The sequence below is a fragment of the Natator depressus genome, chromosome 15 (genome assembly GCF_965152275.1).
Source record: "Natator depressus isolate rNatDep1 chromosome 15, rNatDep2.hap1, whole genome shotgun sequence".
Taxonomy (NCBI): Eukaryota; Metazoa; Chordata; order Testudines; family Cheloniidae; genus Natator; species Natator depressus.
Genome location: NC_134248.1, coordinates 25,370,278 through 25,387,205, shown reverse-complemented (window position 1 = coordinate 25,387,205; position 16,928 = coordinate 25,370,278). Strand labels below are relative to the sequence as shown.

Here is a 16,928-nt window from a genome sequence, read left to right as displayed (position 1 = left end):
ATGCTGACTCAAAGCCATAAAGGGAGGTTGCATGTATTCAAGGACTGGAGGATATCCAGTTCAATGGAACCTTGCCCCTCAGTTGTAGAATTACAGTACTTCTACAACAGTTGCAGGCTTTTAGGAAGGCATTGCAAGCCTCCCTTTATAGATGGCTTCAGGAAGTGGCTCCACTAGGTGAAAACTGCTTTTTAATGCTCCATCAGGTCCATTTGTTTTGCCATACAACTCAAAGACCATAGATCTGTAGAAGCAATATCCTCCAAGCACTCCAGAAAGCAACCTAGTGCTTTGTGAGGGTTATTCCGGTAGAGAGTAATAAAACTCCTCAGTCTACCAAAACGAAATGCACATACTTCAGAACTTTAAACATTATTCAATTATTGTTGGCTATAAAATGGCATGTACATTCCTAGCTATCTCAGTGTGAATATTTTAGCTTCCAATATTAAATAGATGTTGCAATGAGAGACAGCATAAATTTTCCTTGCCATTTACTAAGGAACAGAATTATTTAACTACTCATCTACGATTAGTTTATTTATAATATGTTCGGTTTAACATGGCCAAGGACAATTTTGTACTTGTTCCTTTTTGTAGTATCTTCTTGACTGCTGCTCTGGGTTTCCCTGAAGCTTTAATTCCTGTCCAGCTGTTATGGGTAAATCTTGTAACAGATGGTCTCCCCGCCACTGCTCTGGGCTTCAATCCTCCTGATCTGGACATAATGGATAAGCCGCCCCGTAATCCTAAAGAGCCCTTAATCAGTGGATGGCTCTTCTTCCGTTACCTGGCTATTGGATGTGAGTAGCTCACTAGCTTTTCTTTTCAACTGTTTGTGCATGTAGAATGACTTATAGTAACTTGATTTGGAACTTACATGGTCTTCAGTTATGTTTTAGGGTCTTGAAGGCTAGCACAGTGTACTGCTGAACTAGCACACTCCCTTCCATCTTTGTTCCAAGATAGTCACTTTTTTCATTGTTGATCAGTTATTTAATAGATGTACCAATACTTCTAGTACATCTCCTGTAGTCATAGTGCCCTTGTTTTAAGTCTTATTGGTATCAGGCAAAGCAGTGAATGTATGGGCTCCTTAATACTGTCACATCATGTGTTACTGCTGGTTCAAACTTAAACCTTTTGTAATCTGATCTCAGAATATAGGAATTGTTGTTACATTGGCTCAGACCTGAGACCCATCTAGTCCAATATCCTGTCTATGGCAGTGCCCAGTGCTACATGCTTCACAGGAAGGAACCCCACAGCAGACATATGTGCTCAAGCTAAATTAGGGTTCTCTGTCCAGAACACTTGTTTCCACCTAGGTAGAGCACGCTCTCCTCTCCTACAACATTCACTTCCCCTACCTGTGACCCATTCCAATATCTCCTTCTCCTCTCCACATACCCTCTTCCAGCTGAGGACAGGTTGGGATTGCTACTTAACTGTCTTCAGAGGTTGAGAAATGCAAGAAGCTTGTTGACTTAGTAATGAAGAAGCCAGATCTGGAGCAGGCGGCTACCCACCTGGTATCTAGAACCGTTTTTCAATCGGCAAATGACAATGGTTTGGCCAAATCTGTCATGAATAGCTAACCAAATTGTTCTGCAGCACATTCATATTTGTACTTTGTCTCTGTAGAACAGAGTTAATTACTCATACTTTTTTTTTTTATTGGAAAGTGAGAAGTCAGGATTTATTTTCTGCTAAATATATTAAATGTTTACTGATCACTTTCCAGAGCCATGACCATAGTTGAATTCTCTGTATGCCTTAAATTACCATAAACACATAAGATCTTTACAGTTAGACAGATACCAATTACAGTGACGTGGCAATTTAAAAGCAGGTTCCTTCTACAGGAAATGGGCAAAGGCTACTCTGTCTGTCTGTGCGCCCAAGTGATGGTAGAGGCAGAAGTTCAAGTGAGGTTAACAAGACCATGTCATACGTACAATTCGTAATATAGAAAACCAAATTGTCTTTTTTTTTTTCTTTAAGGTTACGTTGGAGCTGCGACAGTGGGTGCTGCTGCATGGTGGTTCATTGCTGCTGATGGTGGCCCAAGAGTTACCTATTACCAGCTGGTATTACTCAGTTTAATTTACTTTAAAAAGCCTGCAAAAATATATAAACTCCTACTGAGTGTAATATAATATGTTGTTACTGTATGCTCTACATTTTCATTTCAAAGAATAGCTGCAGAAGAACCGTCTTTAATTGTATTAAATAATTCTGCCTATTCAGAGTTTATAGCTATAAAAAGCTGAAAGAATACCAGACTTTCTCTAAACGGTTTTTGAAGGACCATAAGTGTCTTTTATGGGAAGATTTCTATACATATCAAATTAATGTGAATTGTTTGAATAAGAGATGAAGTCAAAAGTAATTCTTCCTGATGTTGGCCTCTACAGGCACAGGCTTGTATAATCCTAGTGCTGCACCATCCCACTTCAATTTTTTTGTAAATAGGTAATCGTCACTGTTGGAAATAATGAGTGCTTGCTTGTTTTATTCTGTTGTAGAGTCATTTCCTACAGTGCAATGAGGACAACCCAGATTTCACAGATGTAGACTGTGTGGTCTTTGAGTCGCCATACCCAATGACAATGGCACTTTCTGTTCTGGTCACCATAGAGATGTGTAATGCTCTCAACAGGTTAGTTATGTCTGAAGTAGAAAGCTGAGATTCACTTAGAGCTCTTTGCCTGAAATTATAAAGTTTTATATAGCATGTGTCCTTTCTTGATGCATGGACAGTTCAAGTAATAGATAACAGTGAGGCAATGGTGAATTCCTGAGTTTGTATATTGAAGGCCAGAGGATCGTTTTTCCTAGATCACATTTGAGATATTACCCTATAAGCAAAGAGGTATCATTTTAAATCCTTCAATTCACTCTTGGGACTTTGGTATTAGACTGCTAGAATATTTTCCACTGTTTAATTTAAGCCTCCTCAATCAGATTATCCCTCATACTTCTACTATAAAGTGATATCAAGGAGACCTAAAATAAGACTGTTTAAATATATGGGAAATAGTTTTTCCTGCCCTAAGGGAGCGTGCCTCAGCTAATTAATACTAAATTATAAATGGAAACCTCTAAATAGCACAACATGCCAAGGGTATTTGAACAAATTGGAGGTCAGCTAAATTTAAAAAATACATCGTAACTTGAAATTTAAGGATAGTGCATTAGCTCTACCTTTAAAATACTCTACATCTGAGATTTCTCTTCCTAAACTCCTATATTGTAGCACAAAAACCTCCTCTGATATAGCCAAAACTTACATAGATTGAACCTGCACAGAAAACTGATTTAAACAAGAGACACAAATAGCACAAGAATATTAAAATGGGCCTAACTGTAATCCTATATAAACTCTGTGCTAATTAAGATGGACAGTAATTTTAGTTTAAAATGCAGTGTAATATTCAAAGCCGTGGAACCCTGTTAGCTCTTCGAAGTACATAGTATATTGCTATTTTACACCATTAGTCTAATAAACTTGTTAGAGTTTAGTAGCATTGTGTAACATCTTTTTATTTAATACAGCAACTAATTACTTTAAAAACAGCCTTTAATAATCTGAACACTGATTAATGACCAAAAGTGTCAGCAGCCCCCTAACTGTCTTGTTCTTAAATACTCTTACCTCACAGGCACAGAATTATGGCCTGCTAGGATGCCTAATATGCCTTGTTGAATGTCCTATTCTAATGTCTTACGTATGCATTGTTTCTGTTACAGTTTATCAGAAAACCAGTCCTTAATGAGGATGCCTCCATGGGAGAATATCTGGCTTGTGGGTTCTATTTGCTTGTCCATGTCGCTCCATTTTCTTATCCTTTATGTAGAACCACTGCCGGTAAGTAAACTTGTTAATTGGGTGCAAGCTATGTGAAGAGACAAGAGTGGCAAAACTACTTGCCTGTAATAATGTCTTAAGTTTCAAAGAAGAAAAAACACTGAGATTATTTATTTATTTATTTAGCATGTATAAGTAAAAGGATCTAATATTGGCTTCTCTTCCACAGCTAATCTTCCAAATCACACCTCTGAATGTGACACAGTGGCTGATGGTGTTGAAAATCTCAGTACCTGTAATTCTGCTGGATGAGACACTTAAGTTTGCGGCCCGTAACTACCTGGAACCTGGTAAAGATTGCGAGAAGCCTGCCACCAAACCATGTTCTTTATCAGCATGCACCGAAGGGATTTCGTGGCCATTTGTGCTCATTACTATGCCCTTGCTTATCTGGCTTTACAGTACAGACACTAACTTTAGTGATATGTTCTGGTCTTGACTGACATAGTGATGATTTTACATAAAGATGTTTAACTTAATCAATTTTTTATGGTTTAAAGCAACTGTCGATTTCTGCTGAATTTTCACATGAACATATTTGCCGGTGATGGAGGTTTCATACTTTAGATTTTGTGTTTTTGCTTTTTCTGACTCCAGTGGGGGCAATATTTTCCTCTTTTATACACAACTAAAGTGTCCATTGACATGTACAGAGAACTAACACTATTTTATGCAAATATTTTTTTGTAGATGAAAAGCATGTACAGTGTTCTGTTTAATAGTCTATTCATCCTTGTAAAAAAAAAAACAAAACAAAACTTTTTTTTGAGCCAGCGGACACTATCAAACTAAATTGGTAGCAGATTTTAGGGAGTGAATGTGTTTTCTAAAACTAAAAAAGCATGCAACTGTCTGTCTTTTGCATGATCATCTGAACTTAAGTTGATGTCAGTTTATTTTTTATTCATAAGCCGATTTTTCTGCACTGGGCAGAGAGTACTGCTACCTCAGTCAGTTTGTTTTGTTTTGTTTTTTGCCCCTCCTTGTGCCCCCTCATCTTAGGTTCCTGACTATCTTGTTTACACCAGTCTTTGTAAGAGGTAGAGTATGACTATTCATGCTTGTGCAGAAAACATAATTCCAGGTGGAACCTGCTGGGTTCTTCTGCCATCCCTTCAACACACGTAGTATTTTAAGGTTATTTATTTAAATGTCTAATGTATTTTATTATAACAAACCTTGTTTTGCCAGTGTTGCCCACTTTACCGAGGGGGGGAGAGGGGGCACTACTTCAGTCTAGTTTAATCTTTTAAATGGACAAAGAAAATTCTGTTTCTTTTTTTAACTCTAAAAGATGGCTTAAGTTCCGTTTTTAATACCTTATTTACGTGTGTCAGATGTTTTTCAGTCTCTTAGATCAGGGCTTTTGTAATGTGACCTGGAAAAAATAACTTGCACTGCATAGTTAGAAATTGGATTTCTTACACTTTTAGTTAGGGCATTGATCAGTTACACATTTTATGAGTTACTCTGCTGGCCTTGTTCTAGCCTGACTTAGGGAAATAACAAGCTCGTGTGTGTTTTTGTAAAATCTGTAAATAGCACATGACCAAATGAACATATTGTATAGAACTATTTTTATTTTAATGTGGCACTAACCAGCTTCATTATATTATGATAAATGTTAGAGCATGTTTTCAAATTCAGTCCTGTATCAATGTGTAAGTCATTAACAGTCCTAACTGTGGTGTTTTTCTCCAATGCCTTCCAACATTCGTCGACTAAAGTGAGTATTTCTCTTCCATTTCACCATCCCAGTGGTGACTTGCTGTAAAATGGCATATGCTGTATACATGTCAAAGAATAAATAGTAATTTCCTTCATTCCATGCTGCGTCTTGTCGGACTCTGCTGTGCTACATTATTATCACCATTTTAGACTATGCATCCTATAGTATGAGGCCCAAATTATTGAAGCAAGTTGCTTTACATTCAGGATCACAGTGCTTTTTGGGACCAGCAGCTTCAGTGCAGCAAGAAATTAGAGCTCTTGCCCCATTTTTACCCCACACTTAGGTCAAGTCAACTGTAAGCTTTTTCAAACCCATTGACAGCTGCTGTCTAAATTTGATAACCAAGCATTAATGCAAAATATATTGATGCTTATGATCAAACATTGCTTTTTTATTCTGAAGACATACACCCACCATAGAAAATGTGAAATGCTGCTTCCAAGCAGACTGTATCCATTCCAATTGTGTTCTCAGGTACCTAGCGTGCTCACTTTGTAACAGAACAATCCATTTATTGTTTCCATTGAATGGAAATGCTTTCTTTGTACAATGTTCATGTGAAAAGACAAAAAGGAACATTCCTGTTAACCTCAGCCAGATTAGTGCAGAGCACTTGAGAGCAGCATTGGGGGGCATAGTGGCTTTGTAAAATGGCAGACGGTGTGTTGGTTTAAATCTGTTGAAAAGTAGTGGCCCAACTGCTATTAAACTTACTTTGTTGAAGGTAACTGATCAATTAAATCAAGGCACCAAATAACTCTGAGTTGCTCCAGAGGGACGTGGATAATGTCGATTCCATGCTTTCACTTGGTTTCAGATGCAGAAGCTCAAATGTCCCCAAAATACAATAAATATAAAACAAAACCACTCTGAAATCACAGCACGAGTCCCACCTATTTGTTGTCCCTCCTATATGCAGACCAAGGGCTTGTCTACAGTGTGGCAACGTGCATCAGAGGGTATAAATTGCAGAGCACTCTGTACTGTTACACGCTTAACTGCCAGCGTAGACCTTGCTGACATCCTCCGAGTTTCCTAGTGCGCGATGATTAGGGCCCTACCAGCCTTGAAAAACATGTCATGGACCATGAAATCTGATCTTTAGTGTGCTTTTACCCTATGCTGTACAGATTTCACAGGGGAGGTCTCTCTCAAATTGGGGGTCCTGACCCAAAAAGGAGTTGCAGGGGGGTTGCAAGGTTATTTTAGGGCGGTCATGGTATTGCCACCCTTACTTCTGCACTGCTGCCTTCAGAGCTGGGCAACCAGAGAGCGGTGGCTGCTGGCCAGGTTCCCAGCTCTGAAGGCAGTGCCGCAGCAGCACAGAAGGAAGGGTGTCAATACTATACCCCTGCCACCCGTACTTCTGCGCTGCTCTCTTCAGAAGTGGGCATCCAGAGAGTGGTAGCTGCTGACTGAGAGCCCAGCTCTGAAGGCACAGCCGTCGCCAGCAGCTGCGCAGAGGTAAGGATGACCTGGTATTTCCACCTTTACTGCTGCCTGCAGAGCTGGGCCCTCAAAGGTGGCAGTACTGTACCAGGCCATCCTTACTTCTGCGTGGCTACTGGCGATGGCTCTGCCTTCAGAGCTGGGCTCCCAGTCAGCAGCCACCACTCTGGCCACCCAGCTCTGAAGGCAGCACCGCCAGCAGTAGCGTGGGTAGGAGTGCTACAACTCCCCCTACAATAATCTTGTGACCCGCCCCCTCACAACTCCTTTTTGGGTCAGGATCTCTACACCATCATGAAATTTCAGATTTAAATAGCTGAAATGCAATTTATGATTTTTTTAAAATCCTATGATCATGAAATTGACCAAAATGGACCATGAACTTGGTAGGGCCTTAGCAATGATGTAGTCCTGTTTGAAATCATACTAGTTAACATGCGCTAGGAACCTTTTTAAGGTGTGTCAGCAGAGTGTACACAGGGCAGTTAGACTGCAGCACTATAGAGCACTCTACAGTTTACACCCTTCTGGTGTGCTCTGGTATGCCCTGTAGACACAGCTTCAGTGTGCCAGCAAAGCCTCTTCTATTCAGTGTCAGTGGCTCACTGTGGGGTGTTACATCAGATCAGTGTCATCTGGTAGGAGAGTACAGGTCCCTGAACACTTAACTAATGTACTTTTTAGTTTGGGGCTGAATGCCCTTAGTGTGGCTGATGGAAGGATCTCTCCTTGCAGTGGGATGCACATCCTTCCCAAGAACTAGTGACTTACACTGCCCCCTGGATGTAGTTGTAAACCTAGAATGCCTTACCAGGACTCATGATTCAGAAGGGAGTAGCTGCTTCTTGGAAGACAGGGAACAATTTCCACAGCAACTTCCCTAATATAGGAGATGATATTCTCTGGATTGTGCCTTTAAGGCGCACACTGTCACTAAAGCCACTAATATGCACTGCCTTCTTATAATTAAAACTACAATTAATTAACTCCATTTGCTAAAGTTGAACTTGATGTTATAAAGGTATTTAGTTATAAAGACAGGGCCTGTTTCCAGAAATGTTATCTGCACCCAGAGCTTCAGGGGGAGCTATAGGTTTTAAACCTTTGGAATGTCAGATCCACAAATCCTGGAACAAGGGGCACACAAAATCCAAGCATTTTAAGTACGTGGCAGTGGGTTGTGGTTACATGTGTAACTTCAGGAATACTATCGATATTAAAACTTTGCTTTTGGGACTTTTCCATCTATTTCACTAAACCATCTGCTGAGCACATGACTTGCTTTTACAGAAATTAATAGGCCATGAAATTGTTCTGATCACTTAAAACTAAATCCATTTGAGGTGGGGGGTGTGTGTGTGTGTGTGTGTGTGTGTGTGTTTTGGTGGAGGGGTAACAACATTTAAGGTTTTCTGTAATGTCAGCATCTTTAATATTTAGATGTTAATAGCAAAACTTGCCTTTTTCCTTTAAACACTGTGAATTTAAATAGTGCACCAACAGTGAACACTTTAAGGGCTGCAAAGATTGTCCAGTTCAAAACAAGGACTTCGAAAGGTTGGTTTGGTGGTTGTTTTTTGGAAGCTTCTGTCTCTGAAGCAGACCACCCACCATCTTAAGGGAGTTTTATGCATCTCCAAGGACCAACTTGCATGATTTTAGAACCAGCAACCCTGCTGCTGCATAGAGAGCATATAAAACTAGGCACTTAAGGATGAAGGCAGGAAATCTGGATTGTGGGGTGGAGCAGCTGAACAGAGGGGAAAAAACCTGGGTTGACTTGAACTTTTTCTTTAAACATGAGGCTCTAAGCTCTAGCAATATAACTGTTAAGGACATCTAAAGTTGGAGCATGCAAGCACAATTCAATGAGTATGATTTTTCACAATTAATGCTTACTACTCGAGGCAAGTGCAGATTCTACCCCACTCTGCTATTTCAAAGGCAGCTGCTATAAAAGCCTAAAGAATCTTACCCTCTATCCTTCCAAGAGTTGTCACCAGAGATGGACTTAAGCTGCTTGAGGCCTAGACCTGCCAAGCTTCAAGGTCCATCAGACTGATTCTTCCTTCTGCCGGATGAATGTTTGCCTTCATCCTCCTGAATGAGCCAGCTCAAGCAGATGCCCAACTTGGAGCTACTGTATGTGCTCTACAGCCTCTGACCCTGGGCTTCGATTTTTAAGATGCTTCCTTAATCCACACTTGACAATGCACAAGTTAATCTTTCAAATAACTTTTGAGCAGCCTGAAACAACAGGATGGCTCAAAGCTGCTTGAATGCTGAATTAGAAAGGGAGACTTTAAGATACCATAGTGAACTATCCTGGCCTGCTGGCAGCCCAATTTCCCTTTGCAAGTGTTGCACAGGGAGCAAAAGTGTAGCATAAGGAATCGGTGAGGAAGAAAGGAGGGACTCGCGTGACTACAGTGTTCCTCTCTAGCTAACTATAAAGTAGGGCTGTCAAGTGATTAAAAAAACTAATCACAATTCATTGCGCTGTTAAACAGAATAAATATTTTTGGGTGTTTCCTACATTTTCAAATATATTGATTTCAATTACCACACAATACAAAGTGTACAGTGCTCATATGATATTTGTATTACATTTTTCAATTCACCTCCTACAAATACTGTAGTGCAATCTCTTTATCATGAAAGTGCAACTTACAAAGGTAGAATTATGTTTTATTTTTTTAATGCAATTATTTTTTGTACAATGTAAAAACTTTAGCACCTACAAGTCAACTCAGTCCTACTTCTTCAGCCCGTCGCTCAAACAAGTTTGTTTTCATTTGCAAGGAGATAATGCTGCCCGCTTCTTGTTTAGGTCACCTGAAAGCGAGCACAGGTGTTTGCATGGCACTGTTGTAGCTGGTGTTGCAAGATATTTATGTGCCAGATGCACTAAAGATTCATTTGTCCCTTCATGCTCCAACCACCATCGGGGGATATGCATCCATGCCGATGACTGGTTCTGCTCAATAACGATCCAAAGCAGTGCACACTGACGCATATTCATTTTCATCATGAGTCAGATGCCACGAGCAGAAGGTTGATTTTCTTTTTTGGTGGTTCGGTCTTATAGTTTCTGCACTGGAGTGTTGCTCTTTTTAGACTTCTGAAAGCATGCTCCACAACTCATCCCTCTCAGATTTTGGAAGGCACTTCAGATTCTTAAACCTTGGGTCAAGTGCTGTAGCTATTTTTAGAAATCTGACATTGGTACCTTCTTTGCATTTTGTCAGATCTGCAGTGAAAATGTTCTTAAAAACGAACACATACTAGGTCATCATCCAAGAGTGTTATAACATGAAATATATGGCAGAATGCAGGTAAAACAGAGCAGGAGACATAGAATTCTCCCCCAAGGAGTTCAGTCACAAATTTAATTAACACTTTTTTTTAATGAGCGTCATCAGCATTAAAGCATGTCCTCCGGAATGGCAGCCAAAGCATGAAGGGGCATATGAATGTTTAGCATATCTGGCACGTAAATACCTTGCAATGCCAGTTACAAAAATGCCAAGCAAACACCTGTTCTCACTTTCAGGTGACGTAAATAAGAAGCCAGCAGCATTATGTCCCATAAATGTAAACAAACTGTGTTTGTCTTAGCAATTGGCTGAACAAGGAGGAGGACTGAGTGGGCTTGTAGGTGCTAAAGTTTTACATTTTGTTTTGGAGTGCAGTTATATAACAATCTACATTGTAAATTGCACTTTCATGATAGAGATTGCACTACAGTACTTGCATGAGGTGAATTGAAAAATACTATTTCATTTTTCATTTTTACAGTGCAAATATTTGTAATAAAAATACAAAGTGAGCACTGTACACTTTGTATTGTGTTGTAATTAAAATCAATATATTTGAAAATGTAGAAAAACATCCAAAATATTTAATAAACTTCAATTGGTATTCTGTTGTTTAACAGTGAGATTAAGAGTGATTAATCACAATTAATTTTTTTGAGTTAATCACATGAGTTAACTGCGATGAACTGACAGCCCTACTAAAAAGCAGCATTGATATGCTTGGATCTTGTCTCTGGCCAAAAGAATCGTGCTAGACCTGCAGGAAGAGAAGTGGAAAGGGTTCTGACAACCACAACGAATAGCTTGGGCAAAACTAAGTTGCATTACTTCTCAGAAAGTAGAATTTCTTGCCAAAATTTAAACTTTCATATTAAAAGAATTCCTTTTGAGTCCCAACTACCTGGGTTATCTTGGGGGAGCAGATCAACTGCATGTTTATTTTTCTGGAAGAGAAATTTCCACACTCTTTCTAACTGAATTTGGTAGGTTTTGTAGTGGGGAGAGGGAAGGAAATAGGTACAGGTCTGTGAAGTGTTCACTCACAAGGGATCCATTTAACGTATTTCATAATCCCATATACAAATATCTTGTTGACGCTTGTTAGTAGTTAGCTGCAAAGTAACTTGCATTTCCCCTTTCCAGACTCTGCACTGGTGTTTCTTTGAACGCTTCTGTGCTTTTTGATTCTGCTTCCATTTTCCTTTTCACACTTCTGAGCTTTCTCCATTGTCAGCTACTGCACCCTGGGTTCCTTAATGCTCTCCTTTGGTAATCTTAATTTTTTTGATCCCTGATGCATGAGGGGCATAGGGGAACCTAGGTTTGTAGCAGGCCAGGTGAAAGACAGCTGGATGAAAGATGTGCCTTTCTAAGGCTTATGCTGGAAAAAAGTTCATCAACATCTGAAAGCAACCCCTTTGGTTGGGACAAGAGTACCCTCTGTGGGATGCTGATAATCTTACTTAATGCTGCTTCTAGCTAGAGGGAAGATGCTGGTGACGTGACTTGTTCGGATGCATCTAGTCTAGGGCTACTCTGATGTCTTGATAGTGTGGACTCTTGTCACTATTTCCTTTCAATAATATAGGCTATCCAAAGAGCGATTCCTGACCATATTTAAATGGGTGCTTTATTTTACCTACAAAAATGCAAGATGAATGGTATCTGATTACTTTAGATAACACTTCAGGAGACCAAATGTGGAAGATACTGTATAAAACAATTCCATTTACAAAAATTGCTATATGGCTAATGTTTGTGGGACGGCTGTTTCATAAAAATGTAAGAAAATGAGGTTTTAATCTGTGGTGATAAAATGCAGTACAGCAGTCCTCTAGCTTCTTCCAAGAACACAGCTGATAAGTGGTATATAATGGCAAACAGCTCAAACAGGAAGGATGGTGGAATTTACTGAGATGGGAAGGGGAAAGAGGTAAATCTGATACAAAATTGTCTGTTTCTCTTGCACTAGTCTCATTTACCTTTTGCACTTCTAACCATTGTTTCCCTAATCTCTGCTAATCAGAGCTTTAATTGCATTAATATGAAGCATACTCTGAAAAATCTTAGCCGCATAGCCTATAATGTACAGGGGCTAAGTGCAGTCGTAAGAACTCTATAGGGAATTAGAGTATATACAGGGTAAAGCAGTCATTTTATCACAAACCCTCTTGCCTATATAGTTTAATGACTTCTTCCAGAATTAGTTGCATAACCTGGATAATTAAAAGGGACACTTTGGTCAACTTTGAGCCAAAGCTTACTTTAAAAAAAATAATTTCAAAAAGTTGCTAGAATCATTTCCATGACAAACTTTAAAAACAAAAAAAACAACTTTAAAATTCATGCAGGGGTGAGTTCAGATATTAAAACCTTAAGTCAGTGCATAAGAACCTGAAAGTGAAAAGAGCCTTGTCTATTTCCGTTGGCTAGACAGAGAAATAAAAAACAATATGAAAGTAAATTAGGCTTTAATTATTTCACCTTCAATCTTTTGCTGACAAATGCTGGCTCTCTTGAAGTCCATGGGAGCTTTGTCACGGATTTCAATAAGGCCAGGATTTCACTCAAGGTGTTTAAGCTTAGGTTTTTTAAACCTGACAGTGTCCTTTCAATTAAAACATCAGTTATCCAACTTAACATTCTCTCTTCTCTCACTATTGATCTTACAAGTCTTGCTTTTATAATGATATAGCATTATTCATCCTTTCACTAACTGATGCCTTTTTCTTTCCTTTTCAGCAATGCTGGAGTAATCACTTCCTAAACAATTTTGCAGAAATGTAAGGTTGTTTTGTTGCGTGCATGTGTCTTACCAACACATCTGGCAAAACCTCTGCATGTATCATGTAAAAAACAACAAAAACCTGCTTTCCCTAAAACAAAACTCATTGTGTGCTCTGTGGAGGAAATGTGTGGTACCATTAGGGCTTCAGTTATACAAATGTACAAATGTGCAATATAGCTTAACAAATCAGGAAAAAACTCTCCAGAGAAGTTTGGTTTCTTTGCTGCATGGAGAAGACTGTTTATTCTTAAACATTAGGCCAAAATTAAGGAGCTGTCAGCCAAGTTTCCATATTTCTCTGTATAAAATGTATAATAAACTAATGCATGCCTTCAGTTGTAAGTAGCCAGATCTTTCTGTATTGTATCATCTAAACATACTACTTTACGAACAGCTATGTACAATATGCTATACTATTTATAAATTCAGTACAAAAATACAGATGTTGAATGTTTAAACTGTAAGCCTCCAGTTCATAACTTCAGATTTTTTATTTTTTGTGTGCAAAGATACCTCTCTTGCACTAATGTAACTTATTTAATTAAATCTAAAAGCAGTAGACAGATGTTGGTGCAATACAAGTGTTTGTGTGATGCATTTCTCTAAAAAGAAAACCAAAGTGTCAGTTATAACAACTGCATGTGACCTTTAGAAGTTGTTAATAAGATCAATTGTCTATTTCAATGCTGACAGGAATAAGCATCACACCCAATTTCATTGTTCAGGTAAATAAATTTATTCTACAATACCTACTTGGCGTGTTATTTGATGCACTTTGTTTTCTGCAGGTATAAGTGTACATACTTCAGCACTGTCTTATATTAATGCCAGGATGACAATGACTAGCAGCAACAGCATTGCAATCTTTCCTACTAGAACTATGCAGATGCCAGCTGCTCTTCCTGCAGTATTGACCTCCTCGCTGGTGTGATTTTTTTTTTCCCTCTGTGCAGGGGCTAGTGTGTAGTTAAGGGACACTGTTGAGTACTTTGATCACTTAATTTTTTTAAATGCTCTCCATTGTTTGTAAAAACCCTCTGAGAAACTTCAAAATAAATGTTTTTCCCAATGAATTTTTTACTTGTTGGTCCTTTTCTATCTTGCAAATAAGGATTATCCTTGGCCACTAATATTCCCCATGATCCACAGATTAAGGCCAAAAGGGTTCCTTGTGATCAATTGTACTTGCCCTCTAGCCACCAGCTGACTCTATGACCTATGAAACTCTTGCCTCAGCCAGCTGGATTCCTAGCTTCAATTTGTGTGCTCACACCAGCCATTATCTCAACTAATCTTGGCCTCCACAAAACTAGGATTCAAGGCTATTAAAGAATCTAGCTCTCCCAAAATGTCCTAGAATGGCCTGCTGCCAAGCCAACAAACCAGGCAACATTAGAAAGACCAAGGGGTAAAGGGAGAGTGTTTCCTTCTCTAAGGCAGTTTCCAAAATGAGCTTCAGTAACCTTTTAAATGTAATAGCCCCTAATCTCCATTGCTTGACACTCCAGCTCATCACTAGCAAGGCTAAACAAATGTGATTTTTATTATTTTGGATTTTTCAGTTCAAACAGTGCAGTGTTTAAAGCTTTACAACCCTGAGATCACACTGTTCCAATAATACTTGTTATAAAATTCTGCAAAACTCTTGGGTACATTTTTAATACATAGGGAGACTTTGAAATAAATTGTTAGCAGTCCCTCTGCTTATGGAAATATTTCCTACTATGGTAGTGTTGTTGTAAGTACATTGAGCACTATAATTCCAGTTCCTGGAGTTAGAAAACTGACAGTTCATCACTCAGCTCTAATCTACAAACTGTCTGTCTTCACTCTCCTCTCCTGTATAAACTAATTTCAGAGCACATAGATATATCATTGCATCTAATAGATGCTTCCAAGTTGCTACATTTCTAATACATTGCAGTTACATGATGCCTTTCAATCAAGGATCCCCAAAGGTGAAACTAAAGCTAACTGGCTAGATTACTTAGTTAAGGTAACTCAAGATCTGACTGCTGTCTTGGCTGGACTAACTCCCAGGCTGATGTTAAACTCTAGATTGTTTCTTTCTTACCACTTAGTTCCAAAGACAAGGATCACAGTTTGTTAAATAAAAACTGCTGTAAGTGACATACATGTGGTACCCCAGTGAGATGTATCCATTCAGGACTACCATCCCTGGATGGCTTGGAACAGGACTGATCAGTAGGTGAGATGTGGCAGTCCCTTTTTACACCTTGGCACTCTGACTAGTACCACATAGACAGGACACACTTGAAAAGCTAGTTGCCAGTACTACAATGGGTGGCATACACAAGAAGTCCTTATACTGAAGACAGCTGGTTCAAAATCTACACTGCTATTGTTATGGCAAGTTACATTCCAAACATCACAGCAACATTCTTACAGACAGACACCAATCTGCTGACCAGAACAAGATTGTCAAACTTTTAAAATTAAATGCTTTTAAAACAAGTTAAAAATAAATGTTAGCTGTACCCCTCATACTTTGAGTCCCATGTATATTTAACTAGCTCTAACTCACTAAAAGTTATTCATATAAATGCAGAGAATGCCTTGACACATGCTACCAAAAGGCTAGCGAGGCTCCCGGATGCCTAGCACTCAGAGCCACGGTGAGCGTGGTAAAAGATGCTTACATAACTCAGCCTGACTCATTCCAATAGTTGATCCTACTATATGCTGCCACTGGGCTGGGTTTTGGTCACATGAGAGACAATAGAAGCTGAGCAATAATTAACTGTAAAACAGTCTGCAGGGGGTGAAGTTCATCCCAGTGCAAAGATCACACCACACTATATCCTAAGGGCTGAACAGCAGCCTGGTGTGTCCTCTCCACAGGGGTGAGTTTCACTTTATAGCACGGGCTCTCAACCAGGGGTACCCGTACCCCTGGGGTATGCAGAGATCTTCCAGGGAGCACATCAATTCATCTAGATACTTGCCTCGTTTTTTCAACAGGCTACATAAAAAGCACTAGCAAAGTCACTACAAACTAAAATGTCATACAATTAGTTATTTATATGGCTCTATATACTATACACTGAAATGTCAGTAAAGTATTTATATTCCAATTTTATAATTATATAGTAAAAATGAGAAAGTCAGCAATTTTTCAGGAACAGTGTGGCTGTGACACTTTTGTATTTCTATGTCTGATTTTGCAAGCAAGTTGTTTTTAAGTGAGGTGAAACTTGAGGGTATGTAAGACAAAGACAGCTGAAAGGGGTATAGTAGTCCGGAAAGGTTAAGAGTCACTGCTTTATAGAACTGAAAGTCACACATGAACCTTGGATTGGGGGGCAGAGGGGAGGAGGAGGTAAAGTTTAGAGATTGTCTCAGGCCTCAACCAACCAAAATGCAGCCAGAATTTCCCTGGAAAGTTGAAGGGAGGAGAGAGGCAGGAGGAAGCAGTACTCCCCTTTGGTGTGTTTAGCTTTGGCCAGGGTCTTAAACAAATTAGAAATCTTTAGCATTTTACCTATATTAACTGTTAAGTAGGACACAAGAAAATCTAGCCCTGCTATACCAGCCTGGCCCAATGCAGGGTCCCCCATACATTACATCAGACTGCCTTACAGAGCAAAGATTCACCATCTCTGATTATCAAGTGTCTACTACCATAGCATTTAAACCCCAAATAAGGTCTTCTCCAAATTATTTGCTCCCTGTGCTAGTTTCAGTCAAGGCTCTGTCCTCAGGCGACACTATCAGTAATGTGGAACTGCCACTTTACGTTGGCATGTGGAC

At 39.3% G+C, this 16,928-nt stretch overlaps 1 protein-coding gene across 2 annotated transcripts in view; it reads left to right on the top strand.

Moving 5' to 3' along the window:
* ATP2A2 (ATPase sarcoplasmic/endoplasmic reticulum Ca2+ transporting 2) overlaps positions 1–13,422 on the top strand; it is a 78,400-nt gene extending 64,978 nt beyond the window's left edge. The window contains exons 16-21 of one of the 2 annotated variants that reach the window (XR_012641994.1): positions 601–803; positions 2,005–2,090; positions 2,529–2,662; positions 3,754–3,871; positions 4,041–5,597; positions 13,112–13,422. Coding sequence is in view for 1 of the 2 variants with exons in the window: in XM_074972623.1 (XP_074828724.1) it covers positions 601–803; positions 2,005–2,090; positions 2,529–2,662; positions 3,754–3,871; positions 4,041–4,161; positions 13,112–13,125 (676 nt within the window). In the remaining variant the exon portion in view is untranslated. The remainder of the gene's footprint in view (positions 1–600; positions 804–2,004; positions 2,091–2,528; positions 2,663–3,753; positions 3,872–4,040; positions 5,598–13,111) is intronic. The other variant, XM_074972623.1, reaches the window with a different exon arrangement.
* The last annotated feature ends 3,506 nt before the right edge of the window (positions 13,423–16,928 follow it).